Source organism: Cucurbita moschata, unplaced genomic scaffold (assembly GCF_002738365.1).
Source record: "Cucurbita moschata cultivar Rifu unplaced genomic scaffold, Cmos_1.0 Cmo_Scf00064, whole genome shotgun sequence".
Taxonomy (NCBI): Eukaryota; Viridiplantae; Streptophyta; class Magnoliopsida; order Cucurbitales; family Cucurbitaceae; genus Cucurbita; species Cucurbita moschata.
The window spans coordinates 385,295-397,081 of NW_019268580.1; the positions used below are offsets into that span (position 1 = coordinate 385,295).

Consider the following 11,787-nt stretch of genomic DNA (forward strand, 5'->3'; position numbering starts at 1 on the left):
TTTTTTTTTTTTTTTTTTTTTTTTTTTTTTTTTTTTTTTTTTTTTTTTTTTTTTTTTGTATGTTGAGTTCCCATTTTTCATTTTGTATTTAGGGGGCTTTGGCCAAAAGAAGGTCAAATTTTCAAGGGAATCAGTTTGCTTTGACAACTGAGGTTGCAAGAAGGGCTGTAGTTGCTCCAACTCGCCCTAGAGCTTTTTATCGTAGGGCACCCAACTGGAATAAGACAAGGTATATCGAACTATGCATTTTTAGCCTACGGAAAGCTCTCATTGTGAATTATGATTATATGTTTTACTTCAGCTACCCTGGCAACATACCGAAACTATATGATAGTTTTAAAGAAGAAATTTATTACAGAGGCAATTTTAATTTGATGGCTGGTTTGTTTACTTTGTTATGTGATGCTATGACAGGTAAATCACGTTTATACACAATTGATGATTTCTACAGTGTCCATCAAGTTTTAAATATGAAGTTAGAAACATAATATGTTGGTTGGATAAGCTTGGATGATAAGTTTCAGTTGAATTGGAGTGGGAGTATTTCCAATTATTTCGTTTCTTCCATTCTACCTGGGAATTGATTCTGCTTTATCTTCTTAAGTTTGGTTCTGGAATGCATTGAGTTATCTTTTGGTTGTCTGACAAGTAAGTGCTTGGTGGGAGTTTCAGTTGCTGGGACAAAGATAATTTGAACTTTTGATTGAATTTGATTGCTGCGACCATCTGGAAAAATGTGGTTTGGTGAAAAGGGCTTTTGTGTTCATTGGATGAGTGTGTATAGTTTTGAGTTTTAGCTCCTTATTGAATGTGCTTATTGTCTTGGGTTTCTCAAGTCTTCTTAGACAATCTACAATATTATAGCAGCCTCGTCCAGATTCCCTTTTGTTGCATTGATGTGGAAGCTGTTTGCAAGATGTGATGTTTTTAGAGCAGGAGTTGACTGAGATTGAGGCACATTCCCTTTAATGATTATTCCACAATTGTCTCTTGTTCATCGTGTTCAAAGTTTGCTGTTGTGAACTTTCATTCCTGGTGGATGACAGTCGATAAAACTTTGTTTGCTTGCAATAAGGGATGCAAAGAACCCTAGGGGTTGTTGTGATGTCAGAATTTGCACATCTTTCTATGTTAGTGATCCGTCTGCTAGTTTTGTTGATTCCACTTGGTGTTCTCTTTTCGTTTGCTGTTACATCCTGGGTACATTTGTCAGCCTTCCAACTACCATGTCTTGACGAGTCTCTCAGTAATTCTACTTATTGACTAACAGTAAAACTGCAAATGAGGAAACCCTTGACTATGGAAAGTTTTCCACTTGTGAAAAAATGCTTCTTTATCCCTGTAGTCAGCCTGACCTGAGGAATATGACATCTCATCATCTTTAGTAGATACTTGGGGATGGAATCAAAATTGTTGCAAGTAAATCAAGAACTCTGTACTTCTGGTTATTTGTCGTTGCATAATTCTATGAATAACAAAAGTGCTGAAGAAATTAAGTACGGTTAGTTAAAATGTGTTGAACAATGGCTTTATGGCTTCTTCTATGAGGTATTATGTGTAGACTTCGGGTTTATCCACGTGGAATACACTAGTACTGCAGAAATTCATGCTACTGCCGCTTTTAAATCATATCCTGGTTGAAGCCTTCATTTTCTGGTTCAAGTTCCGGACAGGAGTCTTCCTGCGGAGCAGTTTATCTGTTCATTGATAATACTAGTTTGGAGCTTTCATTGTCCATTAAAGCAAGCCAAGCGTGCGATGATTGATTTGAGGTTCTGGTTTTGCTATTATAACTGGACAGTGCTTTTTTTGGATTGGCAAGCGCAACACATTTTGAGCTGATTCTCTTTTTTTGATGACTGCATTCTCATGATCTGGTTTGTTTTTTTATTTCTGTTAATGCATTTTAATTTGCTCATCGAGGTAAGATTCTCTGATCTATCTGCATCTTGCCGCTCAAGGAGTGTTGAAAATATCTGGCGTTTGTGGAAGTTTAATTTGGATAGTAATTTTTTTACCTAGCGGGTCTACTTATAAATGTTATTTCTTTTGTTCATCAATCATTTCAATAATATTTGGTGCAGGGTTGATGCTCCACCGGTTCCAAGAAAGCCTTTTAATAATCGAACCTTTGTTCCCAAGGTACTGTGTTTGTAACTGAGTTTGGTCTGGAGTAGTGAAGTTACTCCATCAAATGAGATGATGAATGCAAGTTTGGATCGCAGTAGTTTAATCTCATTTATTCCCCCTTCTTCCCTTCTCCAGGTAGCTGCACCGGCCCAGCCACAAACCAATGCTACGCAGAGACAGAGACCACAAACAAATGCCACGCAGAGACAGAGACCGCAAACTCTCGACTCACTGTTTGCCAACATGAAGGAACAGAGGCTGAGGGTGTTGTCACAGCGACAGAATGGCGCCGCACAACAACGGAATGGTGGTCGCCAGCAAATACCTCCATGGCAAAGAGGCCGTTTTGGTAACTGAAGAACACGCCCACATGCCAACATCGTGTAATAAATGGAGTAATTGTATGGGAAATGTAGATGTTGCTTGCTCGTCCTCGGCCCATAGCTGATACCATCAAAAGAAAGGAATCTAGTTGTGTCTTGTCATTTTTTTTTACCCAAACCTTTGGCTTGCTGTTTTTAGCGTTTCTAGCGTTTTTAGCATTTTTAGCATTTTTAGCATTTTTAGCATTTTTAGCTTCATTATGATCAAATGCTATAAAAGTTGTATCTGCCGTTCATGTAAAGTGTTCTTTTTATTTTAACTTACTGTTTCTGTTCTTATGGTCTAATTTTCCAATTTTCTCTATTAAAGAAAATCTTAATTGCTTACTACTTTTCTTAGTCCACCAAATACTGATTAATATAATAACAGTTTTAACTTTTTTATTGTCAGCAATCAACAAATAAAGGAAACTAACATAGATTTCTATGGTAATCTTCAAAGCCACACCTAGCAGTTTTGGCATTGTTGAAAATGGATGTTCTTTAAAATGGTTATATTAATAATCCTTGGCTTTTGACTAATACAGAAACTTTGTTTCTATGGTATTATATTTTTATCTGTTGTGAATTAATAGCTGAAAAATGCACTTTGTTGGAAATTTTATTTGCTTTCACCATGTCAAATTGTGAATATTTTGATAAATATTGTTTTAAATTCTTTGTATCAACAAACGGGGGTGTAGCTCATATGGTAGAGCGCTCGCTTCGCATGCGAGAGGCACGGGGTTCGATTCCCCGCACCTCCAATTTTTCCCATCTTTTTTCTTTTTTAATTTTGGACGGCTATGATCTAAGTAAGGTTCCATTCTGTCTTCCGATGACCCGCCCACATGCAGCCATTGCCCAACCTCGTCATCGTCTAACGACCTCTCATTCCTCATCCTTTATCCGCCAAAATCCCCACTCTAGAGAGAGAAAAAAAAGCACAGAGGAGAGAGAAAGCATTCGACGAATTCTATGCCATTTTCCCTCGTTTCAATCCAAAGCTCCACTGTACAATGATTCTGCACTTGAGTTCACCATGGCTCACTATCACTCGCCTTCCTCCTCCACCCAAACTCATCGAACCACTCGCCTCTGCAAGCAATGGCACTAGCGTCCTCATGCCTCTCCTTCTATGCTCCCACGCTCTCTTTCGTTTCACATCCTTCTCCAAGTCGACGCGAGTTAGAGCTTCTTTAAATGCCAGCAACATCGATGGCGCCGCGGCTTTTGAGAATCCTGTTTCGGAGTTACTCGACGACGAGCTGATTGGGGTTGTTTCGGGTGCTAAGGATGCCGATGAAGTGCTGCGGTTGATCGCCGATAAGTCAGGGAGAAATGGAGGTACTGTGTCTGTTCCGGACTGTCGTTTGATTATTGCCGCTGCACTTAAGCGTAACAATTCGGAGCTTGCTCTGTCCGTATTCTACGCAATGCGCTCCAGTTTCTATGAAGGTGTGTGCCTGTGACTTGTTCGTTTTTATGCTTGTGTATTCGAAGTTCCATCTGTTTAATAATTAAAGCTAATGCTGCGAAGTATGTGACTAAGTATATGGATTGGTTTCTTTAAATTAGTGAGTAGTTAAGAAAGACGTTTAAATTTGGCCGCTGGGATTCGTCTCTGATTTGGTGTCTTTTACAATGCTTCAATGATTTCTTCATGTAGTTTGACGCTACTTTGTTTCAGTGTCTTCGTCTATACTACAGATCAAGCTGATATCGCGTCCTTGTTACTTTAAGGGCACTAAGCAGGAAGAGTATGCAATTAGGATAATCACTGAACAAGATTGATTACGTGCTTTGATTGAGATTAGGAAGAAGAGGAACCTAGCAGGATTCTTAGTGTTGTAGGCATGTATAGTTGCTAAGTTTGGGGCGGCATTCACTGAAATTTCTTTACATTAATTTTCTATGCCCAACGGTAATATATCTGCTAATTTGCTAATCCATTGCCATTGTAAATAGTTACAGCATGGGAGGGTGTTAATGACAATGTTTCCTCTGTTGAGAGATGGAAATGGGCTAGGCCAGATGTCCATGTATATACATTGCTGATTCAAGGTCTTGCAGCATCCTTGAGGGTCTCTGATGCTCTTAGGATTATCGAGATTATTTGCCGAGTTGGTGTATCACCTGCTGAGGAGGTGAGAAACTAATCTTTGTTCAGATATGTATGCGTTCTTCATAGGCAGACATTTACGCAGTTGTTTGCTACTGCATTGTGATGAACATCAAAAATGGTAAGACAGGCTTCCTGAATAGCTGTAAAATGTTTGAAGGTCCCATTTGGAAAGGTAGTGCAGTGTCCCAGTTGTATGGTAGCAGTAGCGGTTGCACAACCCCAGCACGGTATTCAGGTATGGAAGGACACGGCTGCTTTTGTTGATTGCATTCTATCACGGAGTGTCTCTAGAATTAATGTTTGATGAAAATCTCTTCAAGTTCCCTGGGAAAACTAGGATTAGATAGAACGTGACTATACTGCATTAGCTGTTTCAATGACATTAACTACTAGATTAAATCATATTATAGTTTTTTAGTTACTGTTGATTATTAATTATTTTCTACATCATAACAACACATGCTCGTCCAATGCCTTGCATGATATAGGACCTTCATGCCGTGAAAAGATAGGATTAATATAAAATAGAACATCTCCTTTGTTTATTTTCATGATTTGGGCAATTATTTGCCTTCTGTATTACAAATTTCTATTAATTTGTTCTTACTTCAGAATTCTCCCATCTATTCGTGGCACTATGAAGTACTGTAGATTTGTCTTGTGGCCTTTGCCAGTGGACATACAACCAAGCCGCTATAGTTTCCATGACTGATATGTTGTGCACCTAATTAAGCATACGTTCAGTGCTCCTGGTTTATTTTTGAACAAATGCTGATGCTTATCCCTGAGAAATGCAAATATTCTTATCTCCCAATTTCTTTTTATGAACTAAACGTGTCCCTCTGCAACCTCCTACCTTTGACAATGATTGTTATTTTTTATTTTTTTGCAGATTGTATCCTGTGCAAAGTGCCGCTACCAATATGAACTTATTTCAGGAAACATAGTTAATATTGAGTCAGAAGAAATTAGGTACGTTTACTTGCATATCACAAACTTTATTTATTTAGTTTGGTAGTACTTTAAGCCCTTTTCTTTTGTTTTGTGCTTTCAACAAGCGTTGGATTCTTATGAACGAAAAAGGCTATAGGTTCAAGTTCTGAAATGTCTTTCAGTACCACACTTCCATTGCCCACTACCCTGAACACTATGCACTTTTGGTTCAGGATGATATTCAATTATTGCAAACCTTATTACTTAATTGTATGTTAATTACAAAACAAATTTGCATTAGATGTTGATCCTGGAATATTCACTTTTTCTAAGGATCTCCTCCTACCGAACGCAGCATGGATACTCCAGCATGGGAAAAAGCACTCCGGTTCTTGAATGTAATGAAGCAAAAACTCCCTGCTGCTGTGCACTCCATTGTGGTATGCGTAACTCAGTTTGACTTTGAACTGTCTGGTTCGTTTCCATGCTTTTGTTATCATCTCCAAATATTTGCTCTTTTGATCTGGTTCGGCATCAGCAAGATGAGTAGTTGCATGATTATTATATTTCTAATGTTATTCCAAATTTGCTATAATTTCTCCCCCTTTCCACTACCTTTTGTGTCTGTTGAGTAATTCATCCAACATACATTTCAGTATTAGTTAATTGTGCGGCCTTAAAAGTATTCAAACGTGCAGAGTTGTGTACTTATCGTAGAAGCGTCATTTTGTTCTCTTCTCCAACTATCATATCTAGGTGGTTGAATAACTAATCTTTCATCTCTCTCATGAAAACTTGGCACATCATGGTTTATTTGTAGGGTCTATTTTTATTGCATATACATAGATCATCTCATTAATGTCTTTGAACTACTAAAAATAAACCACGTAAGGTAGGAATTTTTACTGACTGGTGTATAGGAAAATATGCTATTCATCTCAGGAATAAGTGTTACTCCTGTTAATCACCTAATTAGTTTGCTAGCTTGCTGGTTCTGATGTAAGTTTCTAAGTTATCAGGATATTATTATTTCCCTGCCTTGATGATCCAAAGTTTTTGAGGCAATTAACATATAATTCTCTCTGTTCTCGTGTTCCTATTACTAATTTTTTCCTTTGTCATTCTTTGTAGGTACAAACTCCTTCTGGAGTAGCACGAACCCAGAAGTTTGCCACTGAAACAGCAGATCTCCCAGCACGAGAAGGAGAAAGGGTGACAATTGCTGCTGCAGCTCCATCAAATGTATACAGAGAAGTTGGTCCAATTAAATTTAGTCCAAAGGATCCAAATTTGTACTCTGGTGAGCCTATGTGCTTGACAAATCATTCAGATGGCCGGGAATCACTATTGCTAAGAGTGCCAGCAAAGGAAACCTCATTCTTACTTAAACCGTCAGCCCTCTTTCCACTCATACTTTTATCTGTCGCTGGAGATGTTTCCTCTGGAGTTCTTGACCCCAGCTTGCCTCGGTTGCTTTTAGTTGCTGGATTTGCTTCTCTAGCTGCAGGAGCTACTTTGAATTCATTTATTTTGCCTCAATTCAATCGGGTACAGATTTCTTTAATCACTATTTTCTGTATTGCTACACCTATGTTTAAACCTTATTTTATATCTCAATATTTACACACACAGATACTTTACTTTTTGCATAAGGTTGCTGTCACTGATGCCATGTCGTTGTATGTGTGTATTTTTAAATTTTGGCTTGTGGTATCGATAGACGCATTAAGTTATTATTTGAGTGTTGTCAACTGCTGAAAATGACTTGAGATGAGTTTAAAAAAATTTATTCCTGCATCCCATTTTTAGCAAAGCTTCATGCTAAATACTTTTTGGAGTGCACTTTAAAGTCTCTGAACCTTTTTCAAAATCTTGAAGAATAAGAATGCATAACAGTCGAACATGAAAATTAGTGCATGTACTTATAATACTGAAACGCAGTTTCTATTGAGAAATTGAAAAGCACTGCAAACGTAACAGTACTCTGCCTTTTATACCCAAATTTCTTGTTTTCAAAATTGATCTTCTTTTCTTTAACCAAAAAAACCTTTTTTTCTTGATGGCATGCTTAAAAAAGATTCCAATATTTTAGACTTTTATCGTATATTTTCCTACTCAATTTTCTTCGTTTAAATATTGCCTAAAATTTTGTACAAATCCACTGTCATTGACAAGCTATGTCCTCGTGAAACAAAAATTGGGTACCTTGCTCAAATACCTAATGAATATCTGATTATAAAATAGTATTTAGTTATTACACCCATATAGTGACCATATTTTTCTTCTCTAATATTATTATTAACTTTTCTCCTCGAATGCTTGATTAGAACTAATTCATATGTTTCTGACTGTCAGCTTCCTCAACGATCAGTTGATATCATTGCTATCAAACAGCAGCTTTTATCTCAATATAATGTGCTTCAGTCTCGTATCAGGGATTTAAAACTAGCTGCCGAAAAGGAGGTACGCACTCACATCGTCTTGGTCATGGCATCATGAAGTAAATTTAATTATTAATTCATATTTTAACATTAACTACATATTATAGGGTTAACTAAATTGAATACATGAGGTTAACAATTTGTCACGCTTATACTAATCTTTTATTACTGAAGAGAAACATTGGAAGTTATTACCAGTATTGTTCTCTAATCTGTAGCCTGGGTCTTCACTTACGCACTCATCAGTGATACAATGATTGGTTATCATCAAATAACTGAAATCATGTTCTTTTCATTTTGTTATTATAACATTATAGATCTGGTTATTGAAGTTCACTTGAATTTCTGTCCTCTCTGTAGGTATGGATGTTGGCTCGGATGTGCCAATTAGAGAATAAAATTTTTGCCGTTGGAGAACCTTCTTACCGGTGAATCCTACTAAACACTATGACTGGTCCTTTCTTAATTCAATGAACTATTGCCAATGCTCATTTTCAATTGACTTATTAAGGTTGTAAAAATATTTGGAATTTTCATTTTTCCATCTTTCTCAATGTCCTCCAAACTCAATTTTATATTATCGTCTCCAGTGCACGTAGAAGTAGGATAAAAAAGGTGCGAGAAGGCTTGGAAAATTCCCTTAAGCAACGGATTGAACTAATAGAAAGCTATGCAAGGGTATGTCTAAGACATATCACTGTGTTAAGAATCCTACTCCCGGAAGGGTATGGTTACTAAGTGGTATCTTTTTTGACAGATTTCCTCAATGATTGAGATAGAAGTTGAAATGGAGTCTGATGTTATAGCTGCTGAAGCAGCTAGCAGTGTGGTGCGTTCAGTTTCTGTCTTATCATAAGTTTTAGAAGGAATAGAGTTATTTAACTTTGTGAACCATTTTACAGGAAAGGGTTTCTGAACAGATTGAGCAAATCATGGTGCTGGAAAATCTAGAAGAGGTATGTCTATGAATTAGTTTTTTGTTTGCATGCGTAACTATTTCCCCCCCTATTTTTCTATTTTGGGCAGAGGGATAGCTTGTCTGTTTACTTAGTTGTGATGTTGAAGTATTGCTTGAAGCCTAATAGACCCCAGTTTAAGTTAACTGTTTATGATCGTGTCTTTCTCTAACTGCATCCATACTACCGGTAGTATATTACTTGTCAACATTTTGAGAAACTTGCTCTTGTTTACTATATTCACTATTACTGCCAGAGTTTGCCAGGTGGTATACCCACTGGACTTACCTTCAATCACTTCCATCCACACGGTATTACATGGAGTACTGGACTTGCCTTTTCTATCTCCTATTCCTCATAACTGAGTTATATTATATTTAGGGAGTTAGGAGAGAAGGATAATGTTATGTTCAGAAGCTTTTGTTCTTGGGAGGGGTGTAAGTTCACGATCCTACTAGTACTTTCTTTTCAGTTTTTTCAGATTTCATTTAACATTAGGTGATAGAATTCCGTTCTTAGATGGACCAGATAGCGGTGCCCTCTGTCACCACCACACTTAGAGCCACCCTTACAAACCACCGGTTGTATTCCCCTTCATCATAATCAAGCCCTTGGCTAGCAAGGCTGTTTATAAGTCACATTGCATTGATTTTCGATTGCATGAAAATCAATGCAATGTGTAACCAAAGTTGAGTGTCTTCTGAGTTTTTAGTTCCTTCACAGAAAACAGTAAGTTTGACTACTTTTTAAATATGTGATTCGCATTGTTTTTTGTTTTTTTTTTGTTTTTTAATAATGAAATCCTCACTTAATACCCTTAGTTTCAGAACGAAATAAATGGTTTTGGTTTCTGTTGTCTTCTTAGTTCCTCGTAGTTTCTTCTGGACTATAATGGTTTCCTCATTTTTGGAGCCAACCAGCAGACGCTATTTCCATCTTTTGGCTAATTAATTGTTTTTTCTTCTAATCTTTTATGTCAATACCGATGCAGAGATGGAGATTACAAGCAGAAGCCAACGATGAAGCCGAAAGACTTTTCAACCAATCAATGCCAACAGAAGAGGTTTAAACAGGCTTGTGCTCATGTTTTCAATCCAGGTAACATTTATACCTCTTCTCCACATCGCCTTGTACCTTCACTTCTTACCCAGACTTGCAATTTGTCAAACCAATCTAGGAGTATGGACACCTCCATCACGAGTCCAGATACTTCCCAAACCTTCTCGCTTGTGAAAATGTCAATCAATCTCTACTTGGTGCATGTACATGAAGTTTTGAAGCAGCATCAGGTCAGTGCTTCGTGGCCAGATGTCTCATTACTGAACATCTCATTTATTAAATTGTATTATTAAGTTTCTTTGCAACTTTTCCCTACTGAGTGCTGAAATGTTATTTACCACGTAAATATAACACATTATTTAGCTTCTATTGGATCAATACCCGTCTTTGCATTCCAATTATGTTCTTAGTTTGGTTTGATTGTGATCAAGTTAGCTACGGGTTAGATATTAGAGATTTTTCTATATCTCTATAATAGTATCATATTGTCTACTTTAAGTCTAAATCTACACGATCCTAGTTTTTAAACGAGTTTTGTGCTTTAAAATTAAACAATCTTTCCTTTATTTATTACTAAGATGAGATAAAAGGATTAAAAATTATAATATCCTTCAACCTTAGTGGGTTTGGTAAAGGATACACTGGATAATTTTTTTATTTATTTTTAATTTCGTATTATTGGAGATCGTCCTATACTTAAGTGTTTAGAGAGTGACGCTTACAAAATAGGAAGGTTAGATTATACTTTTCATATAGTTTGCCACGTCATTTTTGGCATTTTGTAATAAGATTTTTATTTGAATGCATTGCACTTTATTTATTTATTCTTAGCTATACTGTAGTTGGGGGCACTCGTGAGACATCAAGGGTTAGCTTTTATAGGAAATTAATGTTAGAAGAATATGATAAATCTATGTTAAATGCAATTGGAATCTTTTAAAGTTTATTCCCATCTCTTAATTTTATAATACTATTGGAAAATTAAATGGCTGAAATTCTTCCACGTATCATAATATATAATATGAAAAATAATGTATTTACCTTTCTTTTTTGTTATTTTTAATAGGTTTTTTCTTATTAATCAAAATAAAAACAAAATTTTGAAATATACTTAAAAAAAACTCAAATTTTGAAAATATATTTTAAAAGTAGATATCAAACAAATAAATATATAAATATAAATAGTATTACAAGTTTAATAAAAAAAAATAAAATAGTTACTTAAATATTTGCACAAAATTATCTCTTTTTGTTTAATTCTAAACCTACCTTGTTTGGTAATTAAGGTAGGTGAAAAGGGCTAAATTCAATATTTCTTAATTATTATTTTTTAAGTGTGACAAGCAAAAATGAATTTTGTATGTTATTTTGGCTAAAGTTTTCAAGTTTATAAAAAAAAATGATAAATATTGGACTCATATGGTTTTTGTAATACATTTAATCTCAAGAAAAAGGGAGAAAGTTTGTGTAATTAGGTTAATGTTCAATGTACCATATTCCAAAAGTGGATGGCAACCCTATCTTCCTTGGAATTTTGTTTCTACCAAACCAAACAAATTTTATGTTGTCTATCAACTTTACTTCAAATTCATTATTAAAAAAAAATAACCATTTAAAAAAAAAAAACTTTTTTAGACCACAAATTACTATAATTAAAAGAAATGTGTTTAACAAAATTTTAATACATTTCATATTTTTTAAATTAATTAATTTATGAAGAATGAATATGTGAATTTTAAAAAGGTTGAATAGACAAAAAAAAAAAAAAAAAAAAAAAAAAA

The 11,787-nt window shown here is 35.6% G+C and overlaps 2 protein-coding genes and 1 non-coding gene across 6 annotated transcripts in view; all 3 read left to right on the plus strand.

Annotated features, from left to right (window-relative positions):
• Positions 1-2,800, plus strand: part of LOC111437568 — a 4,632-nt gene extending 1,832 nt beyond the window's left edge. Inside the window, exons 5-7 of the mRNA XM_023075593.1 lie at positions 93-229; positions 2,085-2,142; positions 2,266-2,800. Coding sequence (XP_022931361.1) covers positions 93-229; positions 2,085-2,142; positions 2,266-2,487 — 417 coding nt within the window. The 3' untranslated portion in view covers positions 2,488-2,800. The remainder of the gene's footprint in view (positions 1-92; positions 230-2,084; positions 2,143-2,265) is intronic.
• A 386-nt stretch (positions 2,801-3,186) lies between these two features.
• On the plus strand, positions 3,187-3,259 carry TRNAA-CGC. The gene has a single exon. It is a non-coding gene; the product is annotated as a tRNA-Ala (tRNA).
• Positions 3,260-3,380: 121 nt separating this feature from the next.
• On the plus strand, positions 3,381-10,404 carry LOC111437671. Of its 4 annotated transcripts, XM_023075751.1 has the most exons (14): positions 3,383-3,633; positions 3,664-3,950; positions 4,461-4,639; positions 4,775-4,852; positions 5,510-5,589; positions 5,906-5,990; positions 6,682-7,098; positions 7,906-8,013; positions 8,352-8,419; positions 8,582-8,669; positions 8,749-8,820; positions 8,894-8,947; positions 9,939-10,045; positions 10,125-10,404. In XM_023075751.1, exons 1-13 carry the CDS (start codon positions 3,512-3,514, stop codon positions 10,014-10,016), a joined length of 1,716 nt encoding a protein of 571 aa, XP_022931519.1. In that variant the 5' UTR covers positions 3,383-3,511; the 3' UTR covers positions 10,017-10,045; positions 10,125-10,404. The 4 variants fall into 4 exon arrangements, 3 of the variants coding, with proteins under 3 accessions (XP_022931519.1, XP_022931517.1, XP_022931518.1); XM_023075749.1 differs by having other exon boundaries at positions 3,383-3,950; XM_023075750.1 differs by having other exon boundaries at positions 3,383-3,950; positions 4,467-4,639.
• Positions 10,405-11,787: the final 1,383 nt, after the last annotated feature.

Coding starts and splice junctions, on each gene's coding strand:
- LOC111437671 (XM_023075749.1), top strand. CDS start 3,512: ATGATTCTGCACTTGAGTTCACCATGGCTCACTATCACTCGCCTTCCT. Junction 5,991..6,681: donor CTGCTGTGCACTCCATTGTG/GTATGCGTAACT, acceptor CATTCTTTGTAG/GTACAAACTCCTTCTGGAGT. Junction 7,099..7,905: donor TTTTGCCTCAATTCAATCGG/GTACAGATTTCT, acceptor TCTGACTGTCAG/CTTCCTCAACGATCAGTTGA.